The 21,641-nt window shown below is 44.6% G+C and overlaps 1 protein-coding gene and 1 non-coding gene across 8 annotated transcripts; one reads left to right on the forward strand and one right to left on the reverse strand.

The window, feature by feature from the left end:
- Positions 1 to 200: 200 nt before the first annotated feature.
- On the forward strand, positions 201 to 21,467 carry LOC147272460 (cilia- and flagella-associated protein 47-like). Of its 7 annotated transcripts, none has more exons than XM_086222350.1 (50): positions 201 to 334; positions 1,027 to 1,184; positions 2,330 to 2,445; positions 2,708 to 2,846; positions 3,330 to 3,411; positions 3,529 to 3,669; positions 3,749 to 3,918; positions 4,288 to 4,388; positions 4,531 to 4,760; positions 4,847 to 5,057; positions 5,197 to 5,428; positions 5,922 to 6,074; positions 6,163 to 6,334; positions 6,426 to 6,522; positions 6,671 to 6,887; positions 6,984 to 7,228; positions 7,380 to 7,510; positions 7,636 to 7,758; positions 7,856 to 7,990; positions 8,068 to 8,145; positions 8,748 to 8,895; positions 9,026 to 9,108; positions 9,589 to 9,787; positions 9,955 to 10,040; positions 10,263 to 10,479; positions 10,893 to 11,112; positions 12,092 to 12,203; positions 12,502 to 12,629; positions 12,734 to 12,834; positions 13,129 to 13,248; positions 13,363 to 13,591; positions 13,675 to 13,746; positions 13,973 to 14,110; positions 14,647 to 14,728; positions 15,000 to 15,080; positions 15,232 to 15,418; positions 15,599 to 15,696; positions 16,163 to 16,279; positions 16,572 to 16,706; positions 17,067 to 17,179; positions 17,646 to 17,787; positions 18,007 to 18,095; positions 18,469 to 18,621; positions 18,748 to 18,794; positions 18,906 to 19,042; positions 19,434 to 19,539; positions 19,739 to 19,968; positions 20,055 to 20,184; positions 20,569 to 20,696; positions 21,158 to 21,467. In XM_086222350.1, exons 2-49 carry the CDS (start codon positions 1,027 to 1,029, stop codon positions 20,691 to 20,693), a joined length of 6,756 nt encoding a protein of 2,251 aa, XP_086078476.1. In that variant the 5' UTR covers positions 201 to 334; the 3' UTR covers positions 20,694 to 20,696; positions 21,158 to 21,467. The 7 variants fall into 7 exon arrangements, with proteins under 7 accessions (XP_086078476.1, XP_086078038.1, XP_086077959.1 ...); XM_086221912.1 differs by having other exon boundaries at positions 227 to 511; positions 21,078 to 21,467; XM_086221833.1 differs by having other exon boundaries at positions 227 to 511.
- Positions 4,138 to 4,209, reverse strand: trnad-guc (transfer RNA aspartic acid (anticodon GUC)). The gene has a single exon. It is a non-coding gene; the product is annotated as a tRNA-Asp (tRNA).
- Positions 21,468 to 21,641: the final 174 nt, after the last annotated feature.

Genomic DNA, 21,641 nt, shown 5'->3' on the forward strand with positions numbered 1-21,641 from the left:
AGCCTTCGTTAAGACAATTTATGAACTGGGGAAAAAAACAAAAGGAAAAAAAGGAAACAAATGAGAAAAATTTAAACTTTGTTTAAATGATCCTACGGGGTTTTGTTTGTAAATCTGTTGCAGTCCAGATTTATCCCCTCTAAATCCAGTGGATTGTAACTCATAATCAATACCGTCGTCGTACCACTTTTAAGGTGGACCGGAAGAGATAATGAACGCCAACTCCAGCGTCCGTTTGTTTGCCTAGCAACGGCAAAGTTGTCTGACGGTATGCCAGTCGAGAAGAAGACATGCAGCGGGCTCACACGAACGGCAAAACATTTCAAATGTGTGAGTAAGTACCGTAAAAAATAAAATAAAATAAATAATGGCCGGAAGTTGTGTTCAAGTCGACCCGCCGTGTGTCGAGTTTAAAGACGTGAAAATCGGATACGCTTATAAGAGTACCGTCACAGTCAAAAACGTTGGGAAAAGTCAGAAGAGCATAATTATGGAAGCTCCAAGGATAAAGGTAATGTAAACTTTGTTGTATTTAATTAAAGTAGACGCAATACCGTTAGAATAATACCAAGAAAAATGAATGTGAAGCCAATTAATTACCTAATTAGCAAGCTAACGTTAGCTTTCAAATGTCCTCGTGCGTGGCAACGTTTTGGGCAACAACAAAAAAAAAGAAAAGAAAAAGAATCTTGTGTCATGTTTTTCTTAAATTTTAATTGATAGAAAAATTAACTAGAGTTTGATGTTACAAGAGTCTAATTTGATTAACTTGGAAACTTAACTACACATTTTTGGTGAAGCCAAAAACTGCACAACATGGAGAGAATTTGTATATATCAGCACTTTGGTTGTAAAATGCACAAGTCTGACTATTACGATACATTTCTAAATAGAAATACTTTTATTTATTTTTTCAATTATATATTTATATGTTAACACTTTGGTTGTATTTTTTTTTTTTGTGGTTGTTTTCAGTCCAAGCTTTTGTTTATTTTTACTTTTTCTGTCGTGGTTCTCCGTCTGCAGATGTTCAAGTTCACAGCAGCCTACCTGTCCAAGGTGGTGGCTCCTGGTCTGTCTGTAACAGGCCTGCTGGAGTTCACTCCAGAGGAAGAGGTGGAAGTCAGAGACTGCCTTCTGATTCATATTGACCAGGTGGAAACCATTAAAATCCCCCTGCTGGTGTAAGCAACCTTGACAGATATTTGCATCATACTGCGAACACATATTTAGGGCCTGAGCCAGTCCCTGGCGAAGACCCTATTATGTTTCGAAGTCACACTCGCCACTTCAAAAGTAAATTTGACCCCCTAAACATGCATGAAAACTCACCAAATTTGGTAAGCACATCGGGTGCGGCGAAAAATTCGATAATTAAAAAAAAAAGAGGCGCTCTACTCAATAGCGCCACCTACATACACAAAAAACCACGCCACAGACTGTAGGAATGTCCTACAGACATGGGACAAACACCATTGAACTCGTCTCATCAAGACGGATAAATCATACACTCACACCCCTGACCTAACTGTAACAGGATGTCCACAATTTGGACACGAATGTCTAATTTTGGACAATTTTGCGCCCCGAACAAAATCTATCTCCTCCTAAACCGTAAATGCCAGGGCTTCCAAACTTTCACACATTACTCTCCCAACTGTGCTGATTAAAAGTTGTTCAAGGTTAATATACTACGCGCTCGGTTTGGATTTTATGAGCCGTCAAATTGGGGGAGACACTTTTCACCTTACAATGGAAGTCTATGGGGAGAGCGTGTCCTCTTAGGGTACATACTCTCAAACAAATGCTTCTCACATCTACACCATACATTCCACAGCTTTTAAAAACACACCACTGTATTCCTGACAAAAATCCCTACAAAAATATGGTATTTTGTGTGACTTTTGACCAACGTATGCCGACTTATTCAGCTTTTACACACTACATTTCTCTGAATCCTCCACTCTCTCCACTCCAGCACAGATCAGACACAGTGCAGCGGGGGAGGGGTTCTTAAAGGGCCAGCTGGCAGCTCTGCTCTCAGCTCTGCTCTCAGCTCTGACACAGATGGCAGAGAGCGAGCAGAGAAGGGAGGGGCTCTTAAAGGGCCGGCTCTCAGCTCTGCAGTCACACTGTGCAGGGCACTGAGGCTCATATCTCCTAAACTACAAGGCCTAGGGATTTGCCGATTACACCGTTGGATTCGGGCCGGTGTCAAGGACGCGGCCGTAGGCCGCGCGGGGGCTCAGGCCCTAACAACGCTGCTTGCAGCTTTAATTTTGTGTATTTCCACAAGTATGTGCTGATAAAACTCTCTCTGCTCCTCTAGGTTTCCCAGGGCTTGTCACTTACACATGGATGCAGAAGTAGATTTTGGTGTGGTTACCGCCAGCAGTCAGCTGATCAGGAAAGATCATCCCATAACCAATGAGGGGTCAGCGCCAGGTACACCTGACATGTCTGTCTTTACATTGTAACAGTCTCTCTAGAAACCCTACATGGTTGCACGTTTATTGACACTCTTAGTGTTCAAAATGAATACGAAATTAAATCTGAACACGATCGCGAGCAAAATTGCAAAATGTCTCATTATGTTTGTATGAGATGGACAAGTTTCAAAATTATCAGAGTGTTTTGTATATTTTTCATGCTAAGTAAGCAGGTAAATTCATGACATCATTTGTTTATGTTGGGGGGGGTACTAAAGGAACGTTCCAGGTGCAGTACAGTGGAGACCCATCTGTCAGAATATCACCCTGCAGTGGAGTCATAGCACCTGGCGCCACCCAGTGGCTGAAAGTTAAACTGCGCACAGACCGACCCAAGCTGATCATGGAGAAAGCTCTGTAAGAGATCCGTCACGACTGAACCGATCCACTCTTTCTGTTCACTATGCTCTCAAAATGACGTTCTACCACCAAATCAACAAAAACATACAGAGGGACTCATTGATCGGACAGTAGTTGGTGATTATCCAGCACATTTAGCTCTCAATAGGTAAATACAAATTCCTTCTAAAAAGGAAGAGGGACTGAGGAAGAAATATATGAAAAAATAAATGTAATCCAATGAGGAAAAAGGGAAGTGTTTTTTGAGAAATGTCCAAAATAAGAGGATTTAATCCCAGCATCACAATTATTCTTGAGTGGGTAGTGTTGTTTTCTTTCTCCAACATCGGATGTGTAACCACTACTCACAAATTTCTCACTCAAGTATTTGTAAGTTAATGAAGCCATTTTACTGTGTGAGTGATCAGGATTATATTTAGTTCTCATGTACCTGTGTGTGTACTTCGCCTCTACCTTGTGCTCATCGTCTCTGTGTCCCAGGGTCACACTTCAGAATGACTCTGCTGTTCTCACTATTGGTGCTACGGTGGTGGACCAACAGTTTGAGCTCTTTGACCAGCAGGTATGGAATTCATGCTGTCCATTTTTGTGTGATTCGCAATTGAAAATAGAAAGTTTATGAGCAAGTGTTATGTGGCCTAAACTTGCTTATGGTTATTTTTGCTGTGACTTTTCACAGGGGACTCCGCTTTCACTTCTACAGTTTGGACCGGTCCACCTTGGGACGTCCCAGGTGCAGAATGTTGTTTTGAGAAATAGTGCACCCCAGGCGTGTGACTGGGTCTGCCTGCTTCAGGATACTGCTGCTGGGACTGAGGTGGTAAGTGACGGCCTCTTGTCAGAGATTGGTAGCAGATCATTTCAGAGGAACTGCTTAAAGTAATGAAGCTGTCGTGTAGGGAACGGACCTGCAGAAAAGCACAAACGCCGCCCTGCTGGAGGGAATCCAGCAGTGCAGCCGCGCCACCCCTGACGTCTCTCAGGTCGTAGTGTGTGTTCCTAAACAAGGTCGACTGGGACCTTATGACAAAACTACTGTGGCAGTTCGCTTCAGCCCCATTTTCAGAAGGTGGAGTATGGGTTGTCTTTTTGTCTCCTGAACACAATGGGTTCTTTTCGTAGTTGAAGATTTGATCTTCTAACAATGAGGAGTGACTTCCACTGCTAGTCAGAAAGCCCCTGACGTGTTTTCTAGCTCCTGGTCTTCATAATAATTTGTTTTCCCTTTTGCTCTCTGCTGGTCATGCCAAAGTTAAGTTCATACATGACGAAGGGTATAAAAATGGAACTCCCCGTCGGGGAATCGAACCCCGGTCTCCCGCGTGACAGGCGGGGATACTTACCACTATACTAACGAGGAGATGATGAATGGTGTGAGGGAAGTTTGGTATTTCAAGGTTCACCACAACTACACTGATTATGGTTTGTTTATTTTAAGTGATGACAAGAAGCAAGATTTCTCAGCCAGCCAGCAGGACTGCTGTCTGTTCCTGCAGTTTGAGTCAATAAGAAGCAGACATGGCTTCACTCACCTGAATGGTATTCACACACACACACACACACACACTCGTGCTCACTCACTTGTGTTTCATTGTACTTTGAGAAGTGCTTGCAGGTCTGTTTTGAGCCACTTCAAACTGAGTGAGGTGACTCCAGTTTCCTCCTCATGCGTCTCTCGTAGGTACCAGCAGTGTTGAGCTGGCGGTGACCGGCTCTGGCCTGCCTGTGTCCCTGGTTCCCAGCCCCTCTCACACATTTAGTTTCCCCTCCTGTGTGATAGGCCAACATGTCAGTCGGCTGTGTGTGCTGCAGAACTTCTGCTCTCAACTTCCCATCAACTTCCACTTCCGCAAGTTAGCACATTTCACCACTGAGCCCTCCGCAGGGACCATCGGGCCGGGCCAGCGCCAGGTAACAACGGTGAATGTTTCGGCTATTATCAACTGAAGGCGTGTCACAAATGGGAATAAAAGTCTTTTATTATAATTATTTCCCAGCATGTGATTTTGACGTTCACTCCACGACAGCAAGGGAAGTTTCAGGTACATCAGAAACTGGATGTTGTAGGCCATGTTGTTTCCCAGAGGGAAGACAACACCGTGGAGGCTGCTACCACACTGAGGCTTGGCAACTTCCACAGCATCTCTCTACACCTATCGGCTGAGTGCTGCAGCCTGACTACTCACCCAGTGCCGAAACTAAACCCCGGTGAATATTAAACATTTCAGTTAATTGAAGGACAGAATGCGGTCGAATGTTTTCAGTAGTTTCTTTTCCTGTCAGTGATTTATGATCATTCATGAATGTTGTACCTGTCCTTGTGCTGCTCTGATGGGCTGTGTTGCAGGCATCACTCCAGAGATTACTAATCCAACCGGATTACTACCTCAGGTTCGGGCCAGTGACTTGGCTCAGTGCCACTGTATGGTGCATGCTGCTGTCCTCAATGCTGACAAGACTCGACTTCACACACACCACAGAGAGACCAGGAACCCAAGCACGGAGGGGGAGGAGCTCCTGGCCTTCCCTAATGACCGAGCCATCAGTATCAGGCCGGCCTCTCCGCACCCACGCTACAGGTAAGCACTGCCCAAAGCGGTTTAAATTTAGCCCGTCACAAGGTTTGAGTTGGCCAGCAAGTTGTAATCATGGTAATAACAATAATGACAATAAGAGTTATGAATTACAGGCCCAATAACGGAATATTGAATATTATTTTTTTGAACTATGAATCCCTCTTTACACTGATTTATTTTTATTGGAATGAAAATTCTTGTGGCAAATGTGGCGTCATTGATCATTTTTTTTCATAATTTCATGATTAATGCAAGACAAATATGCTTTGCAGTTGCATGAAAGCAACAAAATCAGGTTCTTCAGAAATGGTCAATTATACAGATTTTATTCTAAGTGTGTATGATTACAGCAGCTGGGTTGTATGGGTTCTGAGACCAGATTCCAAATGTGCAGCTTTGATTTCTACAACAGTAAAGTTTCATGCTTGTGTGACAAATGTCTTCTTGTTTTTTTAGATGAAGGGAATTTCAGTGTGTCCTTGTCTATCATGCTCAGGACCATCTTCACTGGTGTGCACCGATATTGCTACGTGGACCCCGCCTATGCTTTCACTGAGGAGGAGGAGGAGCAGAGGGAGCGACATCGACAGATTTACACGGACTTCATTGCGAAACTCAGACAGAGACGCCTGAAGAGGACCGAGGAGAGGTAGAAAGCAGGAATAAAAATCAATTTTCTTGTAAACGAGATGTTTGGGGAACCTTAAAGAGAAATCTGTTTTATTTTCACATATCAGACAGCAGGAAGTGGAAGATGACATTGGGATTGTTCCCTCTCAAGGGCTTGTCCCCCCTAAACTTTGTATTAGTCACATAAGGCCAAAAAACAATACAGCGTTTGCACTGAAGTACAACGCTTCCCTAGTAACCAAAAGCAGCTGCCTCCAAGACATGAGAACCAGCAGGCAGGTCAGCAGGCCACCAAAGATTTCACATCACCGAATATCATTTCAGTGCCAGAATGAAGGGAGTTGTCGCTCTACTCTTAAATTCTCTCCAGGCATCAGTGGCGATTAATGCAGTTCCCTCTACCAGCCAGGAGGTGGCAGACTGTGACAAGACTCTGACAGCTCAGGAGCTCTACCAAGTTGACGTAGGTAGGTTAATTGTTGGAAAGGCCAATTATTGATGATTATTCTTACTCAAGTCAGAAAATGCTGAGAGTTCGATCATACCAAACCAAGATTGACAAAAACATTTACAATTTGAATTTCAAGTGTACACATCTCTCTCATTTCTTGTTAGTCCCACACTTTGTGGACTTTGGCGAGGTGTGTGTTCAGTCAGTGTGTGTGAAGAAGCTGGAGCTGATGAACCACCTTCCAGCATGCGTCTGGGTCCAGTTGGAGGTGGACTGCCCTGAGCTGCAGGGTTCATCACCCCTCTCCCATGTTCTGCCACCGGGCTCCCGTAACACCGTGTCCCTGGCATTTCAAAGCAATGAGCTGGGTCACTTCTACAGGTTGGTGGAGGAAGCAGTTCAACAGTCTCCTTTGTGGTCATCAACTGAAATGAATCAATGTTTGTGGGCCAATACAGTCGTACATCTTTTCTCTAGACCCGTGTGCTACTCTGTGAACCAGAAGCACCCTGGTCAGATCCTGGTCCAGGCCCGGGTCGTCCCTATTGATCTGGAGCTGTCCACTACCCAGCTGACTATCCGTCCCACTCCCAACCTGCTCATTGGATCAGAATACAGGAGCTCAGTTACTCTTCGAAACCAGCATAACCAACCAGTTGAATTCACATGGCGACCAGTGGTCACCGAGTGTGGCATCCTGTTCTCTGTTCGACCAGCGGCCGGTACGAGGAAGCAGTCCACCTCCCTGCATGAGTGTCCCTGGGTGTCAAAGCCTCTGTCTCAATGATGGCTGCCTTCTCAGCCCCCGACATATTTATCTTCAAGACTGTATATAATTTGAGTTGATTCAACAACTCTGTCCCCCGTCCCCAGGTACTGTGGAGCCATTCAAGGAGTTAGACTGCGAGGTGGTGTGGTACCCGTCCTTCTTGTCCCCTTCAGAAGGAGACTTTGACCTCTGTGTTGTTGACGGCCGCACCCAGCGCCTGCACTGCACTGCACAGGTCTGTCCCTAGAATTAGACCCACTGATGATATGATCTTCTCCTATTGATCACTTTGAATGTGTATGTCAAATGTTTGACTGTAGGTTAAATGGAGACTCGCGTCCGTTTCTCCTTCCCTCTCAGGTTGGAACGACAAAGGTCCTGCTTACAGCAAACCAGCTTATGTTTGGATCAGTGGCTCTCAACATGGCCTCTGTCAGAACCGCAATCTTATACAACAATGGAAAGAACCATGCGTACTATCAGGTGCCATCACTCAAGATCTTGGTTTTTTTGCACTTATATTAACAACAGAATCCTGTATGAATAGCCACTCTCTCTCTTTCTCTCTGTTTGTATAAAGCAGGTGCTGGATGTGTGTCCTCTGCCAGGCATGATAGTGAGTCCAGCAGGGGGCGAGGTGCCAAGCGGGGGGCAGGCCACACTCAAAATCCACTTCAGCCCTGACACTGTCATGAAGTTTGACACGAGAGTTGAGGTGAGAGACCGAAAGAGAGAAGGAGGATTCGAAGGATTAGGGCTGGATGTGTGCTAAACATGGTGGATGTGTTCCAGATAGCTCTGAGGAATATGAAGCCACTTGAGCTCAGAGTTGGTGGATCTGTGGAGATGCCAAACTTAGACATCAGTGTGGTGAGTGTCCCTGTGGCGGCGCATGATTGGTTTTGTGTGGTCAGCTATCACAGTCACCGTAGCTGCAGAGAAGATGTGTTGAAATACGTCAGGAGAAACGAAACAGTGTTAATACATTAATGAACTTTTTAGCAGTGAAACCCGAAGCGCTGCACTTATTTCAAAGTAAATTTGGCACAGAAAACCTGGAAGATACGCTTGAGTGAATATTTGTTTCACTGGAGACCACAAAGCACTTCAGGATAATCTGTGTTCCCACATCTCCAGCCTGTGAGAATAGAAAATAATCTTTTTTTTTTCCTTTGGTAACTCATATTTTAGTGAAGCAATTAGACATTTTTTGAACTCTTTGATCAAAGTGTCCCATTGCAATAACTGGAAGCAATGTGACCTTTTCAGCTCTGGTCGTTTACTGTGCTGTGAAGGCTTGTAACTGGATAATTCCACGTCTACTTGAGACAAGTGGAGGGACTTTTATTGTTGTTTTCACTCCGTTAAAGAAGGATTTTCAGGCCTAATAATAAATGTCTCTCTTTTTTTGGATTTTGTGATTTCTAAGTTTATCTCTTGTCTTTTCCTCATGTTTCTCAACCTCTGTGTAGGCCAGCTTCAAGTTCTACGAGGTTCATGTGGGTTCCAAGAGAGTGATACCGTTTACGCTGACAAACCACTCGTCAGCTGCTGCCTGGGTCTCCTTTGACCTGTCAGAATATACAGATTTCTCTGTTCATGTTCGCCAGCCATCAGAAAGTATGCAGTCACACACAATGCAGTATTTCACATGGGATCAGAGTGTATATGGGGTGGCAGTGGGTGGCTAACACATATGACAAATTTCAGTTACAGATATTTTTTAATTGTTTCTGTCTCCGGCCACAAGTAGAGAAAGAAGCAAGTGTGAGTGTCGTGGAAGTCCAGGGCCTCAAGACGGTAGACTGCTTGCTTGTCCTCACCCCCACACAGGTGAGATTCTGGTACCTCCCAGAAGCTGTGGAGTAAATGCAGGCCCTTAGCAGTACTCCTGCAGTGAACAGAAGAGTGTGCTGATGAATAAATACACTTTAACCAGTCACATGACAGTCCAGCCAATATTCCTCTGGGATTTACAGTTATTAGCTGCTCTGGAAGTTTTCCAGCTTAAGGTACAATATTGTACCTACTGAAAGTTTAATTGTAAAAGTTTATTCTTAGTTTAAACCTTCATCTATTATTGCAGTGCATGTATTTACTTTGCACAGTGGCAGTAGAGGACAGTGAGCATCTAGACGCAAGAAGCAATTGCGCTAACTCGCTTGTGTAAGTATCCCACAAACAATGTGACTTCGAACCAAAGGAGGATGAAGTGAACGCGCAAGTAAAATGGTGCCGTCAGTGAGTGTCCACGAGCTCTGAGCTTCCTGTTATCAAAATAAGAAAGGACAGTCAGTAAATGTCTTCCTGCAGCTGGCCAGCTATGACTTCGACCTGCCGCTGACGATCAACGGAGTCAGATGGCCCGCTGATTCATCATCTCCTTCCCACTCCTCATCCCCCTCCTCCGCCTACCCCTCGCTTTCACCTGGCCACAGGAGCCGCATCACCAAACCGCCGCCCCATTCTGTTACCATGGTGACACAACAGCCAAGACACATACAAGCCACAGGTGAGGTCACTAGTATGGAGATTAAAGGTGTTTGTGTGTTAAATAGTGAAACCTTTGTTTAATATTAAATTCTGTTAATTTATGTTGAGAAACTTGTTACTCACTGTTCATTAGGGTCATGTATCCTATCCGAAATGGTTCCCGTTTCTCTTTTTGAAATGATTCAGTGCTGTGCGCCCCCGTGGAAATGTCTCCTGCTAACCTACAGTTCCACGTGGAACCTGATGCACAACAACCTGACAGTTACACTAAGGTATCAACAACATTAAGTCGGTGGCCGTCTTCCCTCTTCTTTTTCTCAAGTCTTTTATCTCCTTTGTTATTTTCATATCCATCATGGAGACACAGAATTTACCCCTAACTGAGCCTTTCTGAAGCATAAAATTATTGCATGTTAGTGTTTCATGGATTCATTATTTTGGACTCTTTTCCTCTCTTATCGTGTCTCTCAACTCCTCCCCTCTCCATTCTCCAGGCAGTGGAGCTGAAAGCAGTGAGTGAAGAGAGTGTGTGTTGGCGCAGTTTCCTCGGGTCGAGTGTGTACTGGTGGTTTGACACCAGTCCTTCAATGGAACCAGAAGGTGACAGAGGAGAGGGGGAGCTCTGTACCATGTCTCCATCATCAGGTTGTCTGGGGCCTGGTCAGTCCATCAGCCTGTCAGTCACCATCAGGGCCAAGGCTGTCCCAAGAAGTGAGAAATGATCATAAACGCACTCACGCAGGAGTCATTAAGTACGGGGCTTTTCGAACTTCTAAATGCCTGGCTGACACCACAATTGTAGTTTGTAGTTTTGACTTTAAATAACTGGAGCAAAATACAGGAACACAGAGCTGACTCAAATACATGAATTACTCATAAACACCAGCAGATGAGCAACCTAGTAAGCAAGATTTCATAAGGGTTTTCCAATGAAGGATTTAAGCCGAATAATTAAACACAAAATCCACAGGTACAATTTAGTAATCAGTGTCCTAAAGAGACGTTTAGATAATAAGTTTTGCAAATATAAAGAATACAAACAGGATTTCATCATTCACTTGACGTGAGCTTCATCAGGGGCAGCCAGTGTCCTCGCTTCCACCTGTACCTTCTCTTCCCTGTAGGTAGAGAGAGCAGACTGTCCCTCTCACTTTACCTGGTGGACGAGGGAAGGAGGACGATGGAAGAACAGCGGGGACATCAGCCCTATCGACAGCTGTCCATCACCATCACCACTCAGCTCCCCAGTATCACCAGCCACCCCCCTCAAATCCTTCTCCCCCCTGTGCCTTTGAAAGGCAGTGCAACAGCCTCCCTCACCCTGCTGGTCTCAGGATACCCCAGGTTGATTTTTTCACATTTGCATACATACAATAACAATGGTTTCTATTTCAGAAGATTCCACAATTTATCCTTGTAACTGCTACATTTTATGAACATTTCCTATGTGATGGTTTGGATCCTGACATGTGGGACAGCTGGTATGCAATCAGATTTGTAGCCATTAGCTTTTTGGATGGGCTGAACAATAATTATGGTAGATTTTTTTATTACATTTACTCTCTTTTTTTTTAGCAGGTGATAATTTACCAGCTTAATGAATGCAAAAAAGACAAAGTCACACTCATCAATTGGCTATATTATTCATCTCAGCATGATTTTTATCAGTGAAGCCAGAACACTTTAACTGGCATGTCTGCACCTACTGTTGGATTTTGCTCACATTTTCATCCAACAAGCTATCCCCTGTTCCGAGGAAGTGCACACAGCTTTCCGAACGAACAACAAAACCATTCCAAACCATCTTCCGATAACAGAAACGAGAAACACAGTGGCTGCATAAAGATCTTTCTCCTCCTCAATAAATCCTCACCATTGCTCTGTTTATATGCTATTTACAGAGACAAGGAGAGGAAAGGTGGACTACTTTGTGCCCACAAGCCACACGCTGCTGTTCATAATGTAACACAGGAGCCTAATATTTGAAATGTATATTGAGGCACAAATCACAGACATGTGAACGCACATACAGCAAAACCGTGAATATCAACCATCAAGGTTTATAAGTGTATAGCTTTGACAGTAGATAATGCCTGATGACTTGCTGTTTATGCTGAATAAACTGTTTATTCCCCTAAAAAAACAATTTCTGAGGGTCAGACTCAAGCACCAAAAGAGGAATATAAATGCTGGGATATATCCTGGACAGTAAAGAAAATAATTTATAAATATAAATATTCAGGAGGATGGCTTTATGGAACAGTCAGTCGACTTTATCCGTGCTTTTACTAACATATCTGTCTGACCCCTCCCTGTCCTGCAGTGGAACCAGTGTAGTAGCTGAAGTGAGCGAGGTGGTGCTGGAGGACGGGACAAAGATCAATCCAATCTCTGTGGACTTTCCAGAGGGTAACACCATTCCTGCCCATAACCAGGTACAATCCTGCACTCAGACCAGTTTGTGTTAGTGTAGAAGGTTAAATTCACCACGTTACATTCCTGCACCCCGCTGTGTTTACACTGACCAGAAACCATCATGTGTATAAAATCCACAACATGCGACAAGTCCTGCGCCAGTTTGTTTCCCGGTTTGCCATTGATGACATCTGGAAATCAAACACCAAAAACTGCTTTAGAGTGACCAGTGGGAAAGATATTCCTGACAGACGCATCTAGAGAAACACCTGTGGGATCTTTCAAGATGTCCCACTTTTATAATCTGTCCTCCAACAGAGACGTCCACATTGCATCCAGAACCAGGAAGTAGGAGGGAGCTCTCTGACCTGCAGAGTGTCTTTCTGCTGCAGTGTCTCTGTGTCTGTTTGCACATACATCACATTCATGGATCACCTAAACAACAAGTAAGCACTTACACTGCAACGCCTCTGATTGTCCCCGCGATGTTGCCACCCTAAGCACATGAAGTAAGCCATGTGATTCTCTCTGCGACTCTGCTTCCTCACAGGTTCAGAGTGAATTTGTGTGCCATTGCTGACAATTGCTTGTTGACCGTCTGGCCCTACTTGGCTCTTCATGGCAACAATGAACAGGTCGTTCTCAAGACAGGTACTGTATCAAATAATCAAACACATCAATGGAGGTAGATGGTAGGGAGCCTGAAGCACTGGAGCCCAGGAAACGTTTAAATCCATGTTCATGGAAGTGAGTGACTGTGTGTAGTGGACTCTAAGCCTCCTCTGCAGCTTGTTTATGTTTATTTAGTACTGTTAATGAAAACACCATGTGCTCGCCTGGGCGTTTATTCCGTCCAATCAAAATCTGGTGACCTTTGGGGGGGGGGGGGGGTGGCGTTATTTTCTTCATTGCAAGTGATTTGGTTTATGTTTGACTGCATTCAAGGGCCCACAGCTGTTGAGGCGGTTCTTCAGCGCTACCACACGCCAAGTCCTCCCTCTGGTCTGAGTTCATCCTCCTCACTGTTTGATCACAAGAGCTCAGCAATCAACAGCTCATTGTCAGGTGATTAAGTCCCGCTACATCAGCGTTTGAAGCTTTCCTAGCTTGACTGATGTTTCGATCGAACATGTGACTCAGGAGGACCACGTTTGTAAGAAAAGCATTTGTCTATTTTAGACTCCTTTCCATGCAGTGAGAGCATGAGCAGCCAGCTTAGCAGTCATGAGAAGGTCTCTCCAATCACAGACAACCTACCAACTAATCTTGCCGTCCCAGAATTCCCTGCTGTTGACACAAAGGAGACACAATATTACCGGAAGGTTTTATTGGCAGTGGAGAGGTGGTTTAGCTTATGTGGCTGGCCAAGTGGACCACGCCCCATCTCTGTACCGCACACGCTCAGAAGGTGCGCTCGGATTACCTTTGAATAATACTGCACTCATCTATTATTCTATGTCCAGCTACAGTTTAATCTGTTTCTCCCTCCAGATTTGTGCCTAAAATCCAAAAAACTCATTGTAGAGGACGGACGTATCGCGTCAATGTAAATAAAGATTCCTGGTGCGTACGTGTGTGGTGGATGTTCAGTACAAATGGTCAGTAGTGTTACATTTTCATGACAATGTTAAAGAACATTCCCTTAAAGCAGAAGAGACTCTCATTTCCAAATAATGCTTCTTTTAGTCTGTTTGTAATGACGCGATTCTACTGTTTTGTATTTGTTACTCACAGGTTTTCACTGGTCAAGGAAAATAGTGACTTACATCGATGCTGTTGTTGTTTCCAGGTCTGTCGTGGACATGATTCGTCACCTTAGCGGCAAAGAGATTCCCAATATTCCTCAGTGTCAGAGTTTTTCCAGTGATACACACCAACGCATTAAACAGCTGCTACAACAGCATGAAGCTGTGTTAGCTTTTCTCAGGTACAGCAGGTCTCAGGGGTGTGCTCGCTGTTTCGACTGACGATGACTGACTTAAACCTCTGTCTGACAGACAGGCTGCATCAGAAGTCAAAGCTACTGGCTGGAATATTGCTGCCTGTGCTTGTAATTGTGCTCACCCCCCCCCCCCCCCCCCCAAAAATCTACTGTAAAGCCAAGGGGAGCTGCAAAGTCGGTGCTAATTCTCTAAAAGAATTAAAAAGGACAAGTGCGAGTCTGACATGACACACTGTCATTTGATACGTTATTATAGGAAACAGCAGTTACAGCTGCCTTAAAACGTAAAGAAAAAAAAAATTGAATTTGTCAGTTCCCTGAGAACAAATCATTTCTAAATATTGCCATGGTGTAACTCCCCGCTGTGCCCCAGCAGGGCGGCAGTCTCCCTCTCACTGTTCTCTGGTGTCCACCACTTTAACGAACGGGCAAAACCAGCAGTATATTTGATGTCTGGAGGCATCTTGGAAACTTCTGTCAACCTTTGCTCATTTTTGTGGCCACTGTTTACTTGTGCTCAGGTCACAGGGAGCCTGTTTGCATCACATCCGACCAGAGTACCTACTAGATGAGCAAGAGTTCAACCTCTGGTGCACCCAGCAGGTACATGCACGCACGCACACACACACACACACACACACACACACACACACACACACACACACACACACACACACACACACACATCAATTTGATTGAATGCCATGTTCTCTTATCCATCTGTGGCTGGTTTCTAACTGTCTCAGTGTAGATGAAAGCTCAAACTGAGCCCAGTATTCTCACTAACTAATTCTCTTGAGTAGAGAGATACTGTAGACATAAATGTAGAGCTTCCTGTGTGTTAGATGTGTGTGTCTGTCTCTCTCTGTCTCAGTCTAATGAGGACAGTCCCACCCAGGACTACAGCCGCATCACCAAACGCTCCTGGACTGATGTGCTCCTACAAATCTATAAGGTGAAAAACCTTTTCTGGCTGTCATTAACAGAGGTTTAGAGATTGTGTTTGTGAACGTGTGATATCTGAAGCAGAGCACAGATGCTATAAAAGACAGGACTGAGAACCTTTATGGCTTGGAAACACCATGTGAATGCATCTGTCCACCCAGGTGTTGGTGTTGTATCGCCTGTCAGAGAGCAGTCTGGACACAACTCTGAGCCAGGAGGAAGCAATCGAAATCCTGAATGTCACCTCTCAGCCGCTGGCCAGCAACATTTACTCCTCCCAGGAGCTCCTTCTGCTCTCATGGCTCAACAAGCACTATGAGAGCATGAGGAAGACTGTGTGGAGCACAGGTAGGACACGCGTACAGCCACTCAACTGCAGTTACTGTAGCCTCGTGAGTTGAATGAAATAGAATAGAGAAGAAGAAAGTAGGAAAGTACAATATCCTGATATTAGAATGAGTCTGAATGCTCTTGCCTCAGTATGGATCACTGATTGCTGGGTGATGTCTGCATGCTGATGGTCCACAGGTGGTGTCCCATCTGCACGCTGGATAGTGAATTTTGACCTGGACTTGACAGATGGACTGGTCCTAGCTGCTGTGCTAGCTGCCTACTGCCCGTACCTGGTTTGTGTGTGTGTGTGTGTGTGTGTGTGTGTGTGTGTGTGTGTGTGTGTGTGTGTGTGTGTGTGTGTGTGTGTGTTCTTGCACTTGCTACATATTAAGGACTAGAATATGCATTTAACTTATAGAGTGAGGACATTTTTGGAAAGTGAGGACATTTTAGCCGGTCTTCACTTCTTCAAAGGGCCGTCTGAGGGTCAAGACTTGATTTTAGGGTCAAGGTTAGAATCAAGTTCTGGTTGGGTTCAGGGTCAAGGTTAGAATCAGGTTCTGGTTGGGTTTAGGGTCAAGGTTAGGGTCAGGCAGTCAGTTGAGATGGTTAGGTTTAGGGTGAGGGGCTAGGGAATGTATTATGTCAATGAATTCAATGAAAGATATAAGTACAAGGATGTGTGTGCATTTCTAACTTCTTCATTGTCTGTGGACAGCCTCTTCAGTTCTTCTGCTTATGTGACGTGTTCTCTAATAGATCTCTAGCCACCTCCAGAGGATGTACATCACAACTCTCAGCCTGGAGCAGATCCTCCACAACAACATCATCGTGGTCCAGGCCTTAACCTCTCTGTCTCTCAACATAGACATCCAGGTAAGAGATGGGACTTCATCAAGGTGATCAAAGCAGCCTCCACATCCTTCCTGTAGGATGTGTCATCAACTAGAGAGCATTTACCATAGTGTCATATGCAAATTGAGGCTAGGTGCAACATCATACATGGAGCACTGAGGTTTCAACATAGGTGGACAGGTACAGGAGGTATCACAGAGAAATTTGAGTGAATTACTGCATTAATTAACTCAGTTAATGACCTGTTAATGTAACTGGTTAATGCATATGTTTGTGTGTGTGTGTGTGTGTGTGCGCGCGCGTGCGTGTGCAGCCCACAGACTTATCAGATCCTAATGCAGTGCAAATGTTGATGCTGTGTGTTCACCTGTATGAGAAGCTGCCTCAGTACCTGCCAGTGCAAACCGTTACACTATCAGGAGACATGCACACCACTTCCAGCAAGCAGGTAACACACACACACAGACACACATTGGTATGATGAAGCATACCTCATAAATCATGGTAATAAGCACTAACAAGGATGTAAATTGCATTGGATAAATGGATAATAGGCCATACAAGGCCCACATGAACAGAATAAGACACACAAACTGAATCATAAACCCACTAATACACATTTATGTGTCAGTTTGTCACTGCTCGGCTCGAAGGGTTTCACTGTTGCATTGTTTAGTAGCAGCAGTACGCAGAGCACTGGTATTTGGGTGTGCATGGCTTGAAAAATGTATCCATTTCGCTGTTTCCATGTGTTTTTGTGTGTGTGTGTGTGTGCGTGCGCGTGCGTGCGTCCGTGTGTTACCCACAGGTGCATTTGAGCAACCCCTCCTCGAAGCCTGCCAAGTACCAGGCTTTCCTGTTTGGAGAGGACGCCCATCTTTTCTCTCTCCCCAACGGTTCGACTGTCACAGTCTCTCCAAAGTGAGTTCTTAGTTGTTTCCAGTGAAGCTTTATCAAATAACACAGTAACAGTGCAGAAATACCCTTTAAAAAGAGGGGTTTGAATTATTGTTGTTGGCAATGAATCATTTGTACATGCCTTTGTAGTATCCCAAGTTTTCTTGAAACTAGTATCTGAATCATCGATCATCGCATGTGTGTTTCCTGAATGTCTTGTTTTGGGAAGACCCGTCCTTTGCTCTCAAGCGAGGCCCCTTTAAATACCCCATGTCCCATTTTGCATTCCCGGCTTTACTTTGAAAAAGGCTTTCTTTTATGACGCCATTATACAGCAACAATAACCAAGTTTCATAACTTTTTTTTTTTTTTATAACTTGGCCGATCAATACCTATCACGACCTGAAGCTGGGACCTGAAAATGTGAAGGGCACTTTTGTTCCACTTCAAACAAATGCTGCATTATCAGGTAATCTGATGGATTTTACAGGGTCAGCGCTGAAGTGACCGTCCGGTTTAACTGCTCCTTCCTGCGGTCCATGGAGGCTGTACTGGTGCTGGCCTCCAGCTGCCTGCGTGGGACCACTGTGGCCTTCAAATTGAAGACATGCATCAATCGCGTTAAACCCACAGTGAGTCCACCACTTCTGGCTTACAACAAAAAAGGTTCTTTATCTGTGAATAAAACCAGATGTGTGTAGAATTACTGAAAGAACTGCTTGCCTTATCCGATGTTTGGCTGCCTGTTAGTGTTTTATCACCATGACTCTGTTGTGTCTATCTTGAGGGGAAGAGCCACAGCTGATATTCTGCATCTAGATGACCCTCTGCGCTCCACTGTCTCTCCTCAGAACATTGTCAAGTGGAGCTCTCCCTGCTATGAACCCAAAGTCATCCATGTTCCAATAGTGAATCCTCTCAGTAAGGACGCGAAGTTCACGTGAGTGTTGGTGTCTTTGTATCTACACGCCTGTAACGGTGAGGGACTGCTTATGCACGCAGGTTTTACAGGACCTGTGTCAATGTCGGTACCTTTATTTCAGCAGTGTCAGACCTGAATGTCTCCAGGAGACATAGACCTGATTGGCATAGTGATAGAGAAAACTGTCCTGCCTAGCGAGGTAGTAGCCTTCTCTCTTGTACCTGCCTGTGATGCGTCTTCCATCTTCTTCTTTGCCAAAAAGTTCATAAAACACACTGACGGTTCTGAGCTCTGCTCTTAGATCCACTTTGCACATAGCGGTCTCAGGTCAGGAGGACCCAATGAAAACCTCAAATTCAAGCTCCTCTGCTGTGTGGGTGTGTTTATTTAGTGTGGTGCTGGTGGAGACCACATTCAACCCTCTGGAGCCTGAAAAGGAAAGAGACACGAACAACTTGCTCTCAGCCCGGAAGCTGAAACTTAAATCGGCTTCAAAAAAGACTCCACCAGATCAAGTTCCTCAATGGGCCTCTTCTACACCCAAGTAAGGCATGCACTTATTGATCAGATTTTATTACCTTACCTTCAAAGAAACGTCATGAAAAATTAGGTTTGATTCAGCTCCTATTTATTGTGTGATTGTGATTCTCCTCCCTCCCGTTTCCTTCAGTATTGTGAAGATGATATCAGAGGACAAGTATGGGGAGGAGATGGAGGGTAAGAGCTCCAAGCGCAGTATGTACACGTGTAAGCAACACAAAAGACGCTAATGATTGCGGTCTGTGTTTGTTAACGTGTGTGTGTGTGTGTGTGTGTGTGTGTTTCCAGGTGGTGACAGCAGTGAGTTCCTGAGCTCAGCGAAGAGTGTTTGTCTGATGTCAGGTCAAACAGACACTCTGGACATTCACTACCTGCCCCTGTATCCAGGCACCAAGCACTGCTCCGTGTTACTAGTTTGCCCACAGGTCAGTGTGTTTGTACGCATGTACCACAACTGTCTGTGTGTTCTGCTCACGCGAAATTTGAATTAATGGAGTAAATCCTCATTTTAAGTACACTCTGAAGTTGTGACTGCAACATAGAAAAAGCTTTGAATCGATCACAAATGCAGCACATGCTCACCCGCATGCATTTGACTTTTTTCCCTCTTTTCTCATTGAACATATCAAGAAAATGAGTGGTCACAAATCTTTCCAGTAGTGTGGATAACCCATGACCTTCTACTGTGCACCATAACACACCATGCTACATACGTCTGTGAATTAGATATTAATACCAAGCACCGGAGTCATGAGTGGAGTAGAGGTAGTCGTATTTGATCATTAGACACTACTGTCTTAGTTTGTGTCCCCCTAGGTTGGTGACATGGTCTACATGGTGAGGGCTACAGCGGATTTGCCCCTTCCCTCCCCTTTCACCATCAGACCCAGCTCAAACATGGCCCCCCTCCTCAACACCTCTGGTAGGAGGAAACCTGTTCTGCAGCATACATGCGAGCTGTTCCTCCACAGGAATTCAACACTGGGAATTTCACTCACAATTACTCTGACAACACTTCAGACATCAGTTATTCCATCATTAGTTGGAATGTGTCCAACTTGTGCGAGTTTGAATTGAGTCTTGATTCAGATAATATCAACACTGATGTCTGTTCTCTCCAGCAGACCCAGATGGTTGCGTATCAGTACTGCGTCTACGCTGCAAGGCGGGGCAGGTCTGGGAGGAGGTGGTGGGCCTCCCCCTCATCAATCTGGCCTGGGAGCAAGCGCTGGCCGTCTGGGGTGAGCACACGATGGGTGCTGACGAACACAGGAGGCGGACGCTGACGCGCACTCTGCATAGCAGCACTGTGAGGGCGACGGCAGCAGCATGCAAGCTGTCCAAAGAACAGGTACACAAACACCCAGGGATGTGAGATGTTTCCCTGTTGGCAGTGTTCCTACTAGTTGGACCTTCTCTTCTCTTTCCTACTGACAGATCCAACTGATGACAGCTAGTAAAAGGCTGGAGTACAGTGTAGCGGTTTCTCTGCCACAATTCACTCTACCCAGTACTGTAACGATACCCGTGAAAGCGGACGACAGAGTCCCTGGAGACAACCCTGCAGGTAACATACACACGTAAAATACCCAGCACAATAAAATCTTTTCTTGGAGCCTTGATGATGAAGCCTCGCGTTGTCCGAACACAGGACTGGTTTCAGGCTGAAAACCTGATCCACAAACCAAAATCCACAACTCTCATTCTATTCAAGTATGTGATACTCAGGAAATTAACCAGTTATCTGAATATCTGCCAAAGTTTTTAGTAATCAGGTCAACATTGGAGCTGAAACATAACGAGAGAATTTAATGAAAAAAACATGTATAACTGAACAAGCAGCACTTTCACTTTTTATTAGCGAGACATGCAAAATGTTAAGTCGAGTATTCAGTGTGTTGGCTTTGTTTCCGTCGCCCTTCACCCTGGGTCTCCACTCTGTGCTCTGTAGACTCTGGCTGTGTGAGCGTCCCTGTACGGTTTAAGGCAGACTCATGTGGACAGTACCCCTGTCAGGTGGTCTTGAGGTCCTGTTTTGATACCAGAGTCTACCTGCTGGAGGCGCTGGTTACTTGACAGGTAGATATTGACTGATTTAGACTCTGCATATATCACTGGTTTCATTTGCCACCGCAGATTTAACTGGGTTCAATTATTTTACTGGAAATGATCAAGTGTGTCTGCAGTTCTCCACTAGGTGGCACATCTGAGCTGTCAATACAAAACGAGACATTGTGCAAGATGAGATTCAAACAAACCACCTATCACCACAGTTTAGGAAATGAAATTGGTCCCACATTGAAAATCTTATTCATTTGAAATCATCTTAATATTGATTTGACTTTATATTCATTTAGGGAATGAGTTTTGTGAAAGAAAAAGAAGATATAAGTAACAACCACAGGGAGAACATAATTGGTCCCTGAAACTGTCAGCGAGCCTTTGTCTTTCTCTTCTAAGTATTTTCCCAGATGACGCGGTGTTTCGCTACACCGGAGCGCACGGCATCACTCACAGCCTTTTTCTGTGTTTACCTTCAGTAAATCACCTGAAAACCACAGCAGGCTCATGTTTTATCGTCCCAGAAAACTGCTGTCCTGGCTCCGGTGGCTGAGAGCACCGGCCTGCATCTGCTTATCGCAGCGTCACCGGCATGCATGAAGACATCCATGTCACATGCACGGATTATTACTCTGTCAGCAAGATTTGTATCCTGAATTTGTTGAGTTTTACTTGTTAAAATGCCTAATTTTGATAGAGAAAAATAAATCTTGTTCATTTACAGTGATGGTGTATTCATTTCTCAAGCAAAAAATGTTAATATGCTTTAATAAGCTAATAAAGTTCTAAAACCTCACAATCTTTTTTTGTGTATGTTTTTTTTTTTTTTTTAAATATTTGCCAACATGGTGATATTTTTACAAGGTGCTGTTAAGGTAGTGTACTGAAGCTACACCTGTGACCAGCTTTGTGCCCAACTCCCTCCCCTAATAAATTATGGGAGAAAAGCCTTCTATTTTTTGA

Source organism: Aulostomus chinensis, chromosome 1 (assembly GCF_037954235.1).
Source record: "Aulostomus chinensis isolate RoL2024-O1b breed Wild chromosome 1, RoL_Achi_v1.0, whole genome shotgun sequence".
NCBI lineage: Eukaryota > Metazoa > Chordata > Actinopteri > Syngnathiformes > Aulostomidae > Aulostomus > Aulostomus chinensis.